This window comes from Apteryx mantelli, chromosome 17 (assembly GCF_036417845.1).
Source record: "Apteryx mantelli isolate bAptMan1 chromosome 17, bAptMan1.hap1, whole genome shotgun sequence".
In the NCBI taxonomy this organism is placed as follows: Eukaryota; Metazoa; Chordata; class Aves; order Apterygiformes; family Apterygidae; genus Apteryx; species Apteryx mantelli.
In genome coordinates, this window is record NC_089994.1 from 16,209,714 (window position 1) to 16,227,190 (window position 17,477).

A 17,477-nucleotide genomic window follows, 5' to 3' on the forward strand; every position below is an offset into this window, starting at 1 on the left:
TGCCTGAGACTCCGCCGGCCTGGCTTGAGAGGAGAGGTGGGCAGTGGCATGGCAACATGTGCCAAGGGCAGCAAGAGTATAGCCTGACGCTCTCCAGTGCTGAGCTGGCACTGCAAGGTTCCCTCGGGAAGCTGGGGGTGCTGCAGCTCAGAGTTAGGTGAGGAAATGCCAGGTATTAGCTTACCTGGTCAAGGCTAATGAGAGTATGTCTCAGCCTGCCCAGGACTCTGCCTTCTAATCTGCATCTCAAATCAGTCCTTTGTTAGGCAGGGACAAAAAAAGCCCTTTGGAACCTATCATGTAATGACTGTTAAACGTAACCCAGCTCCAAAATGGGAGGAGAGAAACTGGGGAGGCTGGGGCTGCGGTGAAGCCTAGCAGCCTTGCGGTATAGTGCTGGATTCAGGAAGCAAGGCCAGCAGCGTTCAGTTCCTGACTGTGCCTCTAATGTGCTGGGCGACCTTGGGCAAATTATTTTGTCTCTCTGTATCTTGGTTTCCTGACTTGAAAAATGACCTTGATGTCCTTTGTAAAGTGCTTGGAGATCTGCATGCCAAAAGGTGCTAGACAAGGCTCAAGTGCCTTTGTTTGCTCAGTCACTTCTTTGACCCAGAGAAGGTTATGTAGTCCTCTCTGATCCCACCTGGACTTTTGTAGTAAAATTGGGCAGGAGGGAGGAGGCCTGGGAGCTGAACATGTGGGATCTATTCCCAGCTTCTCCTTTTGACAGCTCAAGCTCACTAGCTCAGATTCCCCTTTTGCAAAATGGAGAAACACATGGTGACACAGGGCAGCAGGAACTCTGTCAGGCAGTGCCGAAGCATCCTGTCCTGTCCGTAAGGGCTCATCTGTCTCTCTGTCACTCGCCTGCTGACAGGCCACGGCCAGGGCAGGAGCAGGAGCTGTCATTAACAAGAGAATCTAAAAGCTTCCCCTGGCCCAGTGCTACTCCAGCCTAGATCCCCTTCTGCCCTCTACCGATGGAGAGCTAACAGGCCTTCTGAGCACAGAGATGAAATCATGATTTCTTTATGTAAGGTCTCATGCTATGTAAGGTCTCGTGCATTCTTGGTGAGAACGGGGCTAGGATGGACCTTGTCTAGTCCCTCCTCTGCCCTGAGGTGGAAGCAGCTGTGCCGGCACTTGTTGGCACAATGTCTTACGAAGCTCAGCTCCCCCGGAGCTCTGTTGCCGTGAGGCCTCTCAGTAGCTGAGCTCATGTGAGACAGGGGTGAGCTAATTTTTAAGCAGCATCTCAAGGCCCAACCCGAGCAATCTGCTTTACAGGTGATTGCCAACATGACCACGGCTTACAAGCAGGAGCGGAAGAGCATGAAAAGGAAAAGCCGAGGCCTCCCCTCTCTTCCATTCAAAGTGGAAGACAACGTGTTTGGGAGCAACGCTGCCACTTCCCTGAAGAAGCTGAAGAAGGGCCAGTTTGTGTCATTTCAAATCGAGACAGTCCTGCCACCTGAGCAGAGTATGTCCGGGGTGAAGAAAACCAGTTAGCCTCTGGGGTTTGTTCAGGGGATCTTGTCGGGGTGGTGACAGTAGCATGAACTGTTCCCGAGGTTTATGGCTCAGCCGTGTGGGAGTCCAGGGCACGGATTTCCTGCCCTGTCCTGGGGAGAAAGGAAGGGGGAGGTTCAGACGAGGGCGTCTGTCCAGTCCCTTCCAGGTCCAGATTTGCCCTTGGACCATCCCTACAACGTAGAGAAGCGGCATCATCCTCATTTATGCTTTGGCAGCAAGAGACCAAATCTTGCCGAAAGCTCTGCCTTGAATGTAACGTGGATCCTGCCCCTTTGGGAGTCATTGCATTAGGGGCTGCGGAGTGGTCTGGGTGCAAGTAAGAACCAGAAGCTAGACCCAGAGGAGCCAAGCTGCAGTGTGTTTGCCGCAGCTTAACCGTCCTCTTCAGCTTAAACTGGGAAGAGTCGCACCAGCATCCCCTGTGGACGTGGGGATGGCTTGAATCGAGCTTTTGTCGTTTTGAGCAACGATTAGCAGAAATAAAATGCAGGATAGAAAGTGAACATTTTTTGTGGTTATGCAAGCAGAGGGAAACAGTTTTTCTAACTCAGTATTGCCATTCTGGTCTCTCCTGAAAGGGGGTGAGCTCTAGGAATCCTGCTTTGCCTGTTCCTGTGCCAGGGGGGATTATACAGAGTCTACAGGGTTTATTTAAGTCTGGCACTCCTGAGACGCTGGGAAATCCTGAATACTGCAGAGGTGACCCAGGCCAGCCCAAGCGTCACGTTTGTAGCATATGAGGGCACACAGATGTCAAAGGGGAAGAGAATCAACGCTAGCGTCCACCCTGAGGTAGCGTGGGCTCGTTGACACTCGGAGAGAAAAACATTTACAAGCTGGGTTTCCCGAAACTGGCTCCCTCACTGCACTGCCTGGGTTAGGGGTTAATTTAAAGCCCCGCTAAGCGCCTGCCCCGTTTGCTTTAAAGCTGACTCACATTTTGTATTTTCCCCTTTGCTGGAGCGCAGTAGGAATAAACCGGACACGTTCCGCTCTCCGGTTGCGCGCGAGCTTTCTCGGGCGGGAGGCTGCGAGGCCGCCGGGGCAGGACTTCGCCGGGCAGCAGCGTCCCGGCTCTCGGGGCCTTGCTGCCGCCTCCGCGCCGCGGCCCGGGGAGGCTCCGCGCGGCCCCGGCCCCGCTGCGGCGCCGCCGGGGGGCGTGGCCGGCGACTGCCGGTGGGGGCGGAGCGCTCGGAGGCCCCGCCCCCTGCCGACCTTGTGCCGGGGCGGCGCCGCGGCCCCGGGACGCGCCGCAGCGGGTCGGGCCGGGCCGGAGCGGGCGGGCGCGGCCCCCACCGCCGCCGCCGCAGGTAAGAGCCCGGGCCGGGCGTTGCGGGGGCAGCTGGGCCCTGCCCGGTGCGGGGCGGCGGGGCCTTTCCCCGGCTCGCGGTCCCGGTGGCGGGTGGGGCGCCGGGACCTGCGGGCCGGCAGATCCTAATGTGCTGCATAATCCGCCGCGCCGGGGAGCTCGGGGGTGGCGGCTCCTCGGGTGCCCGGCGGGAAGCCGTGTGCGAGGCGAGGTCTGTGCGCAGCGGAGGGAGGCGCGGGCCGCCGCCGCCGCCGCTCCCCCCCCCGCGGCCGCGAGCCCCTCCGTCCCCTGCTCCCCTCGCCACCCCCGCGTGCCCGGCTGCCGCTCGCCGCGGGGCAGAGCCCGGCCCGGGCAGGGGCCTGCCCTCCTCCTCCTCCTGCTCCTGCTCCTGCCCCGGGCCCCGCGGGGACCCCTCCGCCGGGACCTCCTGCCGGGAGCCCCCCCGTCCCCATCCCTGCCGCGGGTGAGGACGCCCCGGTCCCCGGCTCCCTGTGGCCGGGATGCGCCTGCCTCCCCGAGGCCCGGCTGCAGGCTGGCAGGGAGCCCTGGCCGCCGCCGCCTCCTCCTCCTCCTCCTCTTCTTCCTCCCCTTCCCTGTGGCTGGGGCTGCGAGGGGGAGCGCGGGTGGCGGCAGGGAGCAGCCCGGAGCCCGGCCCGTCCTCGGGGGGACGAGACCAGCCGGCGGGACTGGCGCTCGCCCGCACCGTGCAGGGGACCCCTTGGCGGCGGAGCCCCCCGGGAGCGGGCGCGATCCCCCACCCCAAGGGCAGAGGCTGCCGCACGAGGAGCGGCCGCTGCGTTACGCTCACACGTGGGTAGGCCAGCGCACGAATTTGTCCAAAAGCACCCAAACCGAGCCCAGCCCGCGGCGCTGTCTTTGCCCTCTCTGCCCGCCGCGGCGAGACCGAAACGCGCTGGCTGAGGACAAGCCTCTGCTGGTGCCGCTGCTCGTCTCGCGCCTGCAGCCTCCTTCGGCAGGCAGGCAGCAGCGGTTTTTTCGGTCGCACCTCCTCCGCTGGCCTGCTCCTTCCCCGGCGTCCAAGCCTGGCATCGTGTTTGCTTGACGTTGGCCGGAGAGGGAGAAAGCTGAAGCAAAACTCCCAGGAGTTTCCTGGAAACCCGCGTGCGTGGCTCTGCCTTCGCTGCAGGGAGCAAGCCCCCGCGCCGTGCCGCAACACGGGCTCGCCCCCGTCTCCCGCAGACGGACCTCAGATGTGGCCTCCGATTCCCACCCCCTGTTTAACTTGCTTTTAGGCTTATTTGGCATCTCTGTGTGGCGTGCTGGCAGAACAGCGCGTTTAGCAGTTAACGTTTGAGGGGGTCGGGGACAGCGAGGCGCGGGGGGCTCCGCTGCCAGCGCTTGGGTGTTATGGAAAATCAGGCTCGCTGGCCTCCATAACAGGGTCCGACCCTAGGTTCCTGCTGAGGCAGAAGTTCGAAGTCAGATTGAAGAAAAATAAAATTTAGTGACATACGTGTGGTAATTACAGCTCGAGCTGGGTGCCTCCAAAGAGGGACCCCGAACAAAGAAATTCCTGGGCAATTATACCCTTACAATCTAAATTCCCCACCCCTTAAGCGATAGTTTGGACCAATAGTAACAGTTAGGTCTGGGGTCTTCCCCTTCTTCACTGGGCCCCTCCGTTGTCTCTAGGCAGGCTGCTGCTTATCTTCAAGGTTGACTGCTCCTGCTGTCAGTGTAGCTTCTTTATCTCTCCAGCTTGAACCGGCTCTGGGGCCCCCTTTTACTTATCTAAGTAAAAGTTCACAGCAAGTTCACAGCCTGAGGTCTAAGGCTTCAGCAAATTTAGCTACTAATGCTAAGCAAGTTATGCTAAGCAATTAATTCTAGACAGCTTCAGTTCAATATTCTCTAACATGGGTTACCGAGCTGCCGCGGGGTTTGGTGTCGCCCTGGGCTCGGATGCAGTGTTGCGCTCCGGAGGCGTCCGGCGGCGGGAGCTGACATAGCTCTACGTGCTGACGTAGCTCTAACACACCCTTTAAAAAGAGGGGGACCTTATGCTTCGATATGTCTTTTTTTTTTTTCATCCCCCCCCCCCCCCCCAAGCGCTCGGTTGGCGAGGCCGAGCGCTCTCCTCCCGCGTTGTCTTCCCGGCCCCTGGAAATCGGGGACCGTCCCCCGGCACCTCTCTTCACCTCCCCTTCCTCTTTCTCCCCCCCAGGAGAGGCGGACATGGCGGCGCCGTCCCCACGCTAGGGGCGTCCCGGCCGCGTCCCGGCCCGGCGGCCAGCATGCGGGCCTGGAAGGCAGTGGCCAGCACGCTGGCGCTGAGCGGGGCCGACGTGGCGGTGACCACGCTGCTGTACGCCCACGGCCGCGGCGGCCGGGCCCTGCTGGAGGACCTGCGCCACTTCAACGTCTTCAACTCGCTGCTGGACGTCTGGGGCGGCTGCCTCTACCGCGGCTGCGTGCTGCTGGGGGCCGCCATCGGGGTGGCCACCAACACGGCCTACGGCCCCCGGCGCCTGCGGGCCTCGCGGGCCTTCATCGCCGTCGTCTGCCTCCTCATGGGCATCTACATGCTGGTGAAGCTGCTGCTCTACGCCGAGGTGCGGAGGACCATCAGGGACCCCTGGTTCTGGGGGCTCTTTGCCTGGACCTACGTGGCGCTGGCGGCCACCTTGGGCCTGTGGCAGCTGCTGGCCTCGGTGACGTCGTCCCGCGAGGCCCTCGGCTCCGAGTCGCGCGCCGAGGAGAGCTGCGAGGGCGGCTCGCCGCGGCAGAAGCGGGAGGAGGCGGCGGGTCCCACCATCCACAAGCTGCTGGCTTACACCAAGCCGGACGCCTTCTTCCTGGGGGTCGCCTCCTTCTTCCTCCTCGTGGCCGCCCTGGGTGAGCGAGCGGGGCCGGGGGGCTGCCACGCGCCCCGCTCCTCGGCGGGGGGACGCGGAGCCACGGTGGGGGAGCCCTGGGGCTGCTCTCAGGGCTGGGCTGGGTGGCGAGTCCTGCGCGGGCCGGGGTGGGAATGCAATGGGGGGCAGGAATGCAATGGAAAAATGCAGTGGGGGGCGGGAATGCAATGGGGGCAAAAGTGCAATGGGAAATGCAATGGGGGGCGGGAATGCAATGGGGGCAAAAGTGCAATGGAAAATGCAATGGGGGGCGGGAATGCAATGGGTGTGAAAGCGCAATGGAAAATGCAATGGAAAAATGCAATGGGGGTGGGTTTAAAATGCAATGGGGCAGGAATGCACTGGGGGCAAAAATGCCGTGGAAAATGCAGCATCTCCACATGCTGCTGGGGGCTGGGCCTCCCGGCTCATCCTGCACGAGGGCCGGGTGGCTCCGTGGCAGGGATGGGGTTGGCGCCGGGCCGTGGCAGCATGCAGAGCCGGGAGAGCCGAGGCCGTGGTGGGGGCGAGCGTGAGCGGAGGAGGTCGGCAGACAGGGGAGGCGGCTCCGCACAGCCGGAGGGAGGGACGCTGGCGGGGAAAAGGTGCCCGGGAGCCCCGGGGGGGCTTTGCGGCTCCGTGACCCTGGCCCTGTGCTCGGCGGCAGGAGAGACCTTCCTGCCCTACTACACGGGGGTGGCCATCGACGGCATCGTGGTGCAGAAGAGCATGGACCGCTTCTCCACCGCCGTGCTCGTCATGTCGCTGCTGGCCATCGGAAGGTAACCGCGGGGGCAGCCCGCGGCCGCTCCGGCGGGTGCCTGCGGCGCCGGGAGGCTGTTTGCAGCCTCGAGGAGGGAGCGGCGTTGTCCGAAAGCATGCTTTTAGCTGTAGCTCCGAATTACCCGTGCCTAGGGCCAGGTTGCGCCGTGCTGGCGCTGGCACAGCCCCGTCCTCGCCAGGCCGGCATCGCACCGGCCCGCTGTACCTGCCAGCAGCACGGGCACGGACGGCGGGAATTTCTTCCAGGGCTTCGAGCCGGTGCTGTGGAAGGGGCTGGCCGCAGCCGAGGGGGTTTGGGAGGTCATCCGGGATGGAGCCCCAGGAGCACCGTGCCGGCCGCGCCGTGTCCCGGCATCCGGACGGGGTTGTGTCGCGGAGGAGCGGGTTTCGTGTCCATTGCTCTATAACGTTTCTTATCTGCAATTAGCTCATTTGCCGCAGGTATCCGGGGCGGCGTTTTTACGCTCATATTTGCCAGACTGAACCTTCGCCTTCGCAACTGCCTCTTCAGGTCGCTGGTGGCGCAGGAGATGAGCTTCTTCGACGAGAATCGCACGGGTTGGTGCCGCCTCCTCCTCCTCCTCCTCCTCCTCCTCCTCCTCCTCCTCCTCCGCGGGTTTGCCCTAACCCCCGGGAGGTGCCGGGGAAGCCCGCGTGCTCCCTCCCGCTGTGCCGGTTAACGTGGGGCCCGTCCAAGCCGCTACCTTGTCCCAGGCACGCGGTGGTTTTGCCCCATGGTTTTCCCGACCAGCAAGCAGCAGATTGGGGCCAGCCGGAGTTGGCATCCGCACGCTGGTGTTTTAAAACCCTCTTAGGCAAAAGGCGCTTCCCCCAGAATGAGGCGCTTTGGGGAATAACTGAGTTTTCTGTGACTATCGGCACGCTGGTGCCTGCTAAAACGGCCGCGGGATTGCCCAGTGCCCTGGGGCCGCCGCGCTGCCGCCGCGCGACCTGACGTCCGGCGATCCCGGGCCGAGACCTTCATCGCTGCGTATCCCAAAGTTTCCCCTTCCGGCACCTCCCTCGGGTGCCCCGCCACTCGCTGCTCCGGGCACGGAAAACCTTGCCCCCGCACAGCTGCCCCAGGGCTCTCGCGGCTTTGAGTCCAGCCCGCGGCAGCTCTTCCCACGTTTCACTTCTCCTCGACGGTATTTTTAGTTTGGAGGCCGTTGCCATATTTAGCGATCGCTGGTGCCCTGGTAGCCGAGGACACCGGGGTGTTATTTTAGTGGTCTGTGAGCGAGCCTGGACTAACGGCACGGGAATTCGGCCTGGCTGGACTCGGGCACGCGCCAGGCATTCAGAAATTCAGGGCGTTTGGATGCTCGGCTCCACCGAGGAACGTCGCGGGAGCTTTGGCCCTTAGGAGCCGCCTGCGAGAGCGCGTCCGCAGGGTCGCTCCGGCTGCAGGCACGCGGCTAAAACACACCGCCGTCCCCAAGGCTGCCTGGCGCTCCGGGGTTAGCTGTGCCGGGACCAGCAGTCCCAGGCTCTCCGTCCTGGTGAGCCGGGATGCGGCGGGTGCCGTCGGCTGCGTTGCTTGTCCCTGGTGCGTGCAGCAGTTTGGGTTTTTTGCTTTGCATCTGCAGCAGCAGGGCAGCCCCCTTCCAAGCCACCAGCAAGGGGCTGGGGGAGCCGGATGGGGACGCGGCTCGGCCAGGCCCTGCCGCGGTGACAGGTCCACGCTCTCCCCTTCCCCGACCCCCTCCTTCCCGCAGGGGACGTCATCTCCCGCCTGACGTCGGACACCACCATCGTGAGCGACCTGGTGTCCCAGAACATCAACATCTTCCTGCGCAACGTGGTGAAGGCCACGGGGGTGATCATCTTCATGTTCAGCCTCTCCTGGAAGCTCTCGCTCGTCACCTTCATGGGCTTCCCCATCATCATGCTGGTGTCCGACGTCTACGGCAAGTACTACAAGGTAGGTGGGAGCGGCCGGCGGGGCTCTCGCGGTCACGGCCGTTGCGCGTGGCCTGTGCTCTGGCCTTGCTTCCTGCCCAGGAGCCGAAGCCTCCGGGGTGAGATGGGAGAGGGCGCGCGGGTGGCCGCGGCGTGCAGTGGTTTGCCTGGCTCTGCCGCGGCCTCGGCTGAGCCCCTCTCCTTGGCTCCCCGCAGAAGCTCTCCAAGGAGGTGCAGAGCGCCCTGGCCAAGGCCAACAACACGGCCGAGGAGACCATCTCGGCCATGAAGACCGTGCGCAGCTTTGCGAACGAGGAGGCCGAGGCCGACGTGTACTGGCAGAAGCTGCAGCAGGTCTACAAGCTCAACAGGAGGGAGGCCCTGGCCTACACCTACTACGTGTGGTCCAGCGGGGTAGGTGGCCCGCGCCGCGCGGGGACAGCGGGCTCGCTCCTGGGGCGGCCGCCTTTCTCCTCTTCTCCCCGGCTTTTCGCTCATCCAAACTAGACCCTGCTCCCCTTTAGGGCGCCGTTGCATGGGGCCACCGAGCGGTCCATCTTCTGTGGCGAGCAAGAACGTAACCGATAAGCGCTCAAGGTCGCGGGAACCCCCGTGCGCCGTGCTGCTGCACTGCGTGCTTGTGCCGGCGCCTCCTCGGAGGCTCCGGCTGGGAAAGGGCTGCGGCGCCCGTGCGACTCTGCTCGGAAACCGCCCGCCTGGGGGTGGCGGAGGCTGCTGGGTTTCTCTGCAAAGTGCTGTTTCATCGCTCCGGAGCAGATGCTTTGGGACTTCTCCCGCAGCGCTGAGGCTGCGCAAAGCCCTCGCGCGAGGCTCCCCTTGTCCCCGCGCGCCCAAGGATCTGAGCGGCTTCTGTTGAAAAGCTTGGGACTTAGGACATCCTCGCGCAACCATGGGAGAGTCGGGGGCTGCCAAGTTTGGAGGCAAAATTAGAGCATTTCTAGCATCGTTCCTGAGCTTCCAGCGAAGGCAGTGGCAGGAACTGGGTCAGAGCTGATCCAGCTGAGTCAAAGTAGTCAAAAACAGTCAGAAACGGCTCCTGTGGGGTTCGTGTAAAGAGCAGCCGCCAGATTTAGCAGCGCCCTAGTAGAGTCTTCCTCGGAGGAAAGGTAGGATCTGGAGGTCAGATCGTGGCAGGGAAATAGAGGAGGAACCTTTTCCCGGTATTTCTGTCTGTAAATTTGCAGCCGACAGCCTTTCCGCCAGCTCGGAAAGGTGGTTGAGCAGGGACGGGCCAGGGCTCCTGCGTTCGCTGCCGGTGGGATGGACGCAGCACCGGGGCATCGCCGCTTTTCCAAGCGTGCCGGGAGCAGGGAACGGCATGGGCTGTTATCCGTTATATAAGGGCCTCTCCCCCTTCTCGTCAGAGTAGGTAGAAACCCACCTACGCGCACAGTGATCTCCAGCAACAGTTGAGGTGTTTCGGGAGCTTGTATGCACAAGGAGGACTTTCCGCATTAACTCTTGGCTTGTTTTTGTTTTCCGGATGAAAATGTGTCACGTTCATACAACACAAGGTTTATTTTAGTGATGAGGGGACTGTGTGCACTGCATAATCTGAGTATAATTTATTATGCTTGAGGACGTTAGTCCAAGAGAAAAGTTCCTGAGATGTTCTTGTTTCAAATTAATCCTTGGCTGTTGCTCCACTGGACTTTGGTTGAAAAATCCCGGTCTGACTCCTTAAATCAGCCCCATTAATGTTGGTGCTCACTGCTAGGGCTATTGCGTGAGTGCGTTCGGTTGTCCTCGCTGACGTGTTGGGTCTTTGCTTGCTTCCAGCTGACGCTCCTGGTGGTCCAAGTGAGCATCCTCTACTACGGGGGACACCTGGTGATCTCGGGGCAAATGACAAGCGGAAACCTGATATCCTTCATCATTTATGAGTTCGTCTTGGGAGACTGCATGGAGGTGAGTCCGGTTTATCCCTGTGGGCCGCCCTGTATTGCCGTGCTGTTTGTCTGGTGGATCATCCCAGCCTCTGCAGCTCATCCCCAACGAGGCAATTGGGGGCAGAGGGGGCAGGCTGGCCCCGCTGGCGGGGAAGTCCCGGAGTTCAAGGCTGCCCGTTACGTTTCAGGGTTCATCAAAAGCTTCACTGTGTTGCCTTTTTTCTTTTCCAGCAATTAGCCACCAGCTGCTAAGTTGGCAACGCACTAGCGGGACGGGGTTGTGGGTGGGACGGTGGAGCCCACCCAGGCTTGCTTTCGTCTTGCAGAGGCGTAAGCTTGGCTAATCAAGGCAGAACTGATCAAGCCCAGGTTTTCTCGCAGCCGAGCGTGGTTTCGGGGGCGCTCCCGCCTCCGTGCGGCGGCGGAGCCCAGCCGGAGGCAGCCCGCCTGGCGCTCGCCATCTGTTCAGATGGCTGCGGGCTCTGGTGGCGTTTCCAGGCTGTGGGTTTGGTGCGTGTTTTGTTCGGTTTCGGGGTTTTTTTTCCCCTCCTGGTGGGATAGGCAGTTGCAATACAAGCTGTTTTGCAGCTCTGAGCTTCATGCTGAGAAGAGTCGATGTGTGATGGGGGTTGAGCCCATCAGGGCTGGGGTTGGTGCGCTGCAGCTGCAGCTGAGCAGGCAGAGCGGTAAATGCACCAGGGCTCTAACCCTGCAGGCAGCAGCCGTGGCAGCTGCCAGATGGCTTCAGGCTGGACCTTTCAGGCAACCTCCTGCTCTGCAGCTGCAATACGCGTGCTAGGGAGCGAGCCGGCCGGTCTCGCAGGCTGGTGCGACGCGCTGGCGTCCATGGTCTTGGCCCAACCGTTGGGTGATCTGGGAGCTGCTGGCCTTGAGCAAAGAGATAAGGGTGGTGGATTTCAATCGAAGTTTGGGTCACGTGTGTCCCGCACACCTCTTCTCTTCTTCCCAATCCATCTGTTTCCTCTATCCATTCCTCCCTGTGTGTTCCCATGTGCACAGCCCCCCCAGATGCCCTTTCCCCACACAGCACGCTCCGTCCATCTCTGCACATCTGCATATCCCCGCACAACCTGGCGAGGGGGAAGAGCTTTCTTTCGCGGTGCCCGATTGCTGCAGCAAATGTCCAACGATGGACTCGGGAGCGTTTTGACCGTTCTCCTTGCGAGCGGTTCCGACGGCCGTTCCTGTCACCATTGCCTCTTCCCTTCCAGTCCGTCGGCTCCGTCTACAGCGGGCTGATGCAGGGGGTGGGAGCTGCCGAGAAGGTGTTCGAGTTCATCGATCGCCAGCCGACGATGGTCAACGACGGCTCCCTGGCCCCGGACCACGTGGACGGGCAGGTGGAGTTCAGAAACGTCACCTTCTCCTACCGCACTCGCTCCTCGACCCAGGTGCTTGAGGTGAGCGCTGCCGGCGCGGTGCCGTGCCGTGGCCGGGGTCTCCCGTGGGCAACGCTTGCTGCCCCGGGGGCGATGCGTGAAGGTAGGCTTGGTAGCACGCTGGGGACAGGATAAAAGGAGCAGCGGGTGTTTAGGACCTTGCAAGGAGTGAGATTTATGCGGAAAACCCTTGTTCCCGGCTAAGGCATTAAACCCGCCAGCGTGGTTCAGGGCTTTGTGCCAAGCCGCTCCGGCCGTTTCCCTCGGAGGGGGGCTGGGTCGTGGGGCAGGGTGAGAGAGCGAAGCAGTTAGTTTGCAATTTTTGGAGGTCCCTGCTCTCCAAGCAGGTGGATTTGAAGCAATTTTGGAGGCTTCTTGCTTCCTCGGAAGAGCTGGGGAGGGGAGGAAACGGCCCGTCTTCTGCAGGAGCGATGGCCGGGGCTGCGTGCTGCCAGGTCCGAGGGGGGTTTCGGGAGCTGCGTCTCGGCTGCGTCTCCTGGGCAGTGCCCGAGCCGCTTCCCCGCGGGACCCACCCGGGGAAGGCCGGCTCCTGAGCGCGCCGCCGCGTCCCCGTTGCAGAACGTGTCCTTCACCCTGCGCCCCGGCCAAGTGACGGCGCTGGTGGGCCCTTCGGGGAGCGGGAAGAGCTCCTGCGTCAACATCCTGGAGAACTTCTACCCGCTGCAGGACGGGCAGGTGCTGCTGGACGGGCGCCCCATTGCCACCTACGACCACAAGTACCTGCACTCCGTGGTACGAGCCGCCCGTCGGCGCCCGCTCGCTCGGGGTGGGGGGCCGCTCGCGGGGACGGATGGTAGCGTTGCGGGTCGCTTTGGGTGTGAGCCGGCAGCTCCCAAAATGTCCCGGAAGCCGGAGGCTGGAGCTGGTCCCAGAAACGAATGCAGATAATCTGAGGGGGCGGAAGGGAAAGGGGCGAAGCTGGGTTTCGTGGGGAGGGGGAATTCTTCCGAAAACAGAACGAGAACCAGGTTGTCTAGTATTTTTTGGCTAGCCCCCTAAAAATGCGGTTCTGGTTGCTGGATTAACTACAGTGTAAATTGGATTTGAAATAGTGTTCCGCATTTCTCCAGCACTTGATACCTTTGCATTTTAAAGGAGCTCCCAGATACTGGGCGGTTAAAGCTCCTGGTGTCCCCGGCAGCAGCTGGAGCGCCACGGGGGCTCGGGGCTTTGCTGGGAGCAGGGTCCCGGCCCCTCGGGCTCGTCTCCGGGTCAGCACAGACCAGCCCTCGTCTCCCGCGCGAGCACCTGCCCTCTTTGCCCTCCCCACGCAGTGACCGGCCTTGGGAGTCAGTGGGAAACCCAGAAAACAGCGATGAGAGCCGGCTTGGAAAGCCAGACTCCGGGCGGCTCATTTACATTCCCTGCCCGTGCGCGGTGGGGATCAAAAGACAGACGCGTCTTTCAGCTTAGGAAGCCTGGTGTGGTGTTAGGAGCGTGGGGAGAAGTCGATTAAAATATGAGCGTATCACGCTGTCTCTCCCGTTCTGAGCAATAAGTTGGAGGGTTTAATCTATTTCAGTATACAGAAACGTTTAAAAAAAGGAGGCTAAATTCATGAGTGAGCAGCAGCGGCTCTAAAGGCTGGACCCGGAGGCTGTTGCCAAGCAATTAAGGACTTGGAGCAACCGTAGCTTCCCAATTTCTGAATTAAACGATGCAGGAGGGCTCACGCGGGGGGCCCGAGCGCGATGGCTGGCCTTGAACGGGGAACAGGCAAGAGCCGGCCCAGTAGCCAGGACTGGCGCTGGTTTCCCGCGCTGGGAATGGCCCAGGCGGCCGCCGGGTCGCGGCGTCCCCTCGGCTGCCGACCGCCCTCTCCGCAGATCTCCCTGGTGAGCCAGGAGCCGGTGCTGTTCGCCCGCTCTATCGCCGACAACATCTCCTACGGCTTAACGTCCGCCTCCTTCGAGTCGGTGGTGCGGGCCGCCCAGAAGGCCAACGCGCACGCCTTCATCACCGAGCTGCAGGACGGCTACCACACAGGTACCGAAAACCCGCGCCAGGAGAGGCAGCGGTCGGGCGGGAGCGGCTTTACGGAGCCGGCTATCGCCCTGCCGGCACCGAGGGCACGGGGTTTGGGTGATCTCCCAGGCTCGGGGGCTTCTCGGCATCATCTCCATGAGCATCAGTCGCCGATGCCGTGGCCATGCTGTTGGCTGGGAGCTGGATTCGATGGCAGCTCTCGATTTTGTTTTGACCCCTTCTTCTCCCAATCCAACAGAGGCAGGTGAAAAAGGAGCGCAGCTGTCCGGCGGGCAGAAGCAGAGAGTGGCTATTGCCAGGGCCCTCATCCGAAACCCCCCCATCCTCGTCCTGGACGAAGCCACGAGCGCGCTGGACGCTGAGAGCGAGCACGCGGTTAGTAGGCGACTCCGCCGTTTGGGCCAGGGAGGCAAACTGGGCTCGGAGCAAAGGCTGTAGCTTCGGTTTCCAGCCTGCAGGCAGGCTGGGTCTCCCCATGGTGCAGTCGGTATACGAAAGGTTAGTGCAAGGCACTCGTTCCGGAGCGCGAACCGCTTCCGACCCTGCGCTGTAGCCACCAAGGGGGGCACAATCCTGTGCTCCCCGATCGGTGCGGATCGCCGCCTCTCTGCGAAACGTGGAGGGCGTTAACCGGCACGCGGCCGCGCTGCGCAGCCCTCTGGGGCAGGCCGCAGAGGAATACCCGGAGGACGGTGCTGCAATAGGGAGAGTCGAATTGCCCCAGCTAAAACCCAGCGGAGGCACCAAGCGAACGGCGCTGCAGGGAAGGCCTGGAGCTTTCTGTGCACTGAGCTGCACAGTCGGGCTGGGATGTGGCAACCGCACAGCCCTGCTGGTTCAGTAATGGCAGAAAGCAAGCGGCCAGGTCCTTTAGAAGCATTTGCCCGGTCGCGGAGCAGCTTAGGGATGCAAGGAAAAGCTAGGTCGAAGTGGATGCACGAGGGCTGCTCCTGGAGGAGGAGCGCTGCAGGCTCACAGGTCCGGGGCAGGGCTCCTCGGCGGCCTGGGGGCTGTGCTGGGCTCCGGGCTTCATCCCCCCACTACGGGCTGCAGCTTCATCCAGGGCGCTTTGGGAAGGTCTGATGACTGCACCGCCTATTTCCAAAGCTCGCTCTTCAGTGTCAAGGGTGGCAATGAAAGCGTCTTTTATAGCACAGCCTACATCTCCCCAAGGTTATGCCCTTGGTGTCCGCGGGCAGCCCTCGCAGCGCCCCGGGGTGGGAGAGGTGACGCACCCCCCGCGTACAACAGAGAAAGGAAAGAAATGGGCCAAAGCCAGTCTTTTGGGCCGCACCGTGAGAGCTGGGAAGGACCTGCCGGAGCCGTTAATGCTACGGGGAGCCCCGCTCCCGCATCCTCTGCGCGCCCGGGGAGAGCAAACCTCCCCTGCGGCGATTCCTTGACGCGGCGCCGCGGAGCCGCTGTCCCTCCCTCCAGCGATGCTCGCGCGCTAACGTCTTTCCCTTCCGCGCAGATCCAGCAGGCGATCTACGGCGATTTGCAGAACCACACGGTGCTCGTCATAGCTCACAGACTGAGCACCGTGGAGAAGGCTCACAACATCGTCGTGCTGGACAAGGGCCGCGTGGTGCAGCAGGGCTCGCACAAGGAGCTCATGGAGGAAGGCGGCCTCTATTGCAAGCTGGTGCAGAGACAGATCCTGGGGCTCGAGGCGGGCGGCGCGGACGGCCACCGGCCCGCAGCCCACGGCGATTCGAGGAGGGCGCCCGGCGGGCTGGAGGAAGAGTTCAGGATAGACCGTTCCCTGGCGGCTGTGGCACCAGACGATTATAACGCCACGGCTCCCAAGTGAGAGCGGCGAGGGCCGGCGCTCGAGACGCTTGCTGGGACGCCAGGGCAGGAGGCGGCTTGCCGACGGGCTCGCGCGCCGCGGAACGAGGCTCATTGCGCGCACCCCTGCGTGCACTGCGCACACATGCACACACAAACACACTATCGAGCTTCCTGCATACAGTCCAGCGGGCAGATGCCTGCTGCTTCAACAGGGAACCAGATTTATTCGAGGGAGTTGGGTCTTTAGCAATTCCCAGCATTTCTACTGGGTTTCTTTTTCTTACAGTCAGTAATTCCTCTTGTCTGGGACTTTTCTCCCACTGATATGCATGTGTAACTGCTCTTAACTGTTATGGATGTTAAATGCATGCATGGAGGGGAAGATTGAAAACCCCTTCAGGAATTTCAGGAGGTAGCTTTCGTGGCTGGATAGGAGAGCAGTGACTATAAAACAGGGTCCTGCTCCTGCTGTCAGTGTGCGGGGCCAATCCAAAGCCTGCCGAAGTCCGCGGGAAGCTCCCTGCGGCTTCGCTGGCAGCTGGATCGCTCCCATGGTGCGGAACGCCGGGGGAGCGTTGCACTGAGTGCCTGCAGGCTCAGGCCCGCGACCGCTGCTGCTGAGCTTGTATCACCTAGTGAGGAGCCAGGGGACCGGGAGGCAGACGTGGCTTTCGGATTTGCTCTTGGTGCTTGGTGGGTGTTTGTTTTTAAGGATGAAAAGTTTAACCATAATTGTGTTAGGGTTTGGGTTTTGTTCCCCCCCCCCTTCCCCCAATTAATATATTTCTGTGTGCATTATGCAATGTCTGTCTGGTTCCAGCATCCACTGAAAGTTAGTCTGTTATTTAAGTGGTTTTTTTTAAACTCACAACCCCGGTGCTGGTTTGAAAAACTTTATTAAAAACAGGCATAATACTAAAAGACAGCACTTTATAAATCCCACCAAAGCTTCATTCAGCTCCAGGCAATGCTAGCGACTTCACTGCATGGAAAATCCATACAATCACTTGCTTTGAAGTCAAATTTCAGCTGCCTGAACTTTAAAATGCATTTCTTTCATTATTTATTAACTTATTTTTAGTAAGAGGGAAGGAAAAAAATATGTTGTTCCTAGTCTTTTGGGGATAATGGCTCTGGCTTAGTAGTGTTATCCTGCCATAGACTGGTACAGAAACCTATGCAGCCAGGCAGGTGCTATTGGAAAATATGGGGAAGATTGTTTCGGACTGTGCACAGTTGAGAAATGACCTCAAGCACTTTAGCTCTCATGTTTTCTGATATTTGAATGCTGCTGTGTTTTACTTTTGGGCAGTTTTGCAGTTTTGTTGTTGGCGATGTTTTGTTTTTGTTCAGTGACGTTTTACAAACTCTTTAGTGTCCTTGAGGAGGGATGCTCTAAAAATAAAATACTACCTCTGCCACTCGACATCTGAGCCAGTCTAGTAGGGGGTGGGTTTTTTGCACTCAGAACATCAGGGTTTTCAAGGTAACGTTCATCTGAGATGATGGATGAATATAGAGGCATAGTGCACACGCTCTGGCTCCCTGTGGGGAAGGACGGGATGCGGCTCCTGCAGAGCATTAGGCATGCAAACAATTCCAGCATCCAGTGATGGCTGTGAACCACAGCAGGAGGTATAACCAGTTTAAGAACTTGTTTTCATCCCGGATCCCATCCGGTAGACAGTCTCCTACAAGAGGCCAGGCAATCTAACCCGTTCTCAGGGCACAGCGCTTCGTGACTGGAGTCCTTCTAGCTGCTTGCTTTTGTGATATGATAAAAATCTGTGCCTTGGAAGAACGAGAGCTCTCTGTCTTTCTGTGCTTACGAAACCTCCGTCGCGCTCCGAATGCTCCCCTAAGTCATTCCTCAGTTAGTTCAACACTTAAGTAAATGTCCTGGTATCTCCCTGCTTGAGGCAAATTTGCCCTGCGGGCATGAAGAGGTGAGGGGTTCCACCCAGCGCTGCGGGGCCCGGGGTTA

General features: G+C 60.7%; 1 protein-coding gene across 2 annotated transcripts; it reads left to right on the plus strand.

Moving 5' to 3' along the window:
• Positions 1-4,898: 4,898 nt before the first annotated feature.
• ABCB9 (ATP binding cassette subfamily B member 9) lies at positions 4,899-17,295 on the plus strand. 2 transcript variants are annotated; one of them, XM_067306986.1, is made up of 11 exons: positions 4,899-5,698; positions 6,365-6,479; positions 6,908-7,038; positions 8,199-8,404; positions 8,599-8,796; positions 10,183-10,311; positions 11,525-11,713; positions 12,272-12,445; positions 13,540-13,699; positions 13,938-14,074; positions 15,174-17,295. In XM_067306986.1, exons 1-11 carry the CDS (start codon positions 5,098-5,100, stop codon positions 15,510-15,512), a joined length of 2,379 nt encoding a protein of 792 aa, XP_067163087.1. In that variant the 5' UTR covers positions 4,899-5,097; the 3' UTR covers positions 15,513-17,295. The 2 variants fall into 2 exon arrangements, with proteins under 2 accessions (XP_067163087.1, XP_067163088.1); XM_067306987.1 differs by having other exon boundaries at positions 6,959-7,038.
• Positions 17,296-17,477: the final 182 nt, after the last annotated feature.

What these genes read in the sequence shown, in the direction of transcription:
- ABCB9 (XM_067306986.1), top strand. Translation starts at nt 5,098, where the DNA reads ATGCGGGCCTGGAAGGCAGTGGCCAGCACGCTGGCGCTGAGCGGGGCC. An exon ending in CTTCGACGAGAATCGCACGG is followed by an intron (nt 7,039 to 8,198) that starts GTTGGTGCCGCC and finishes TCCTTCCCGCAG; the next exon opens with GGGACGTCATCTCCCGCCTG. An exon ending in TCTTGGGAGACTGCATGGAG is followed by an intron (nt 10,312 to 11,524) that starts GTGAGTCCGGTT and finishes CTTCCCTTCCAG; the next exon opens with TCCGTCGGCTCCGTCTACAG.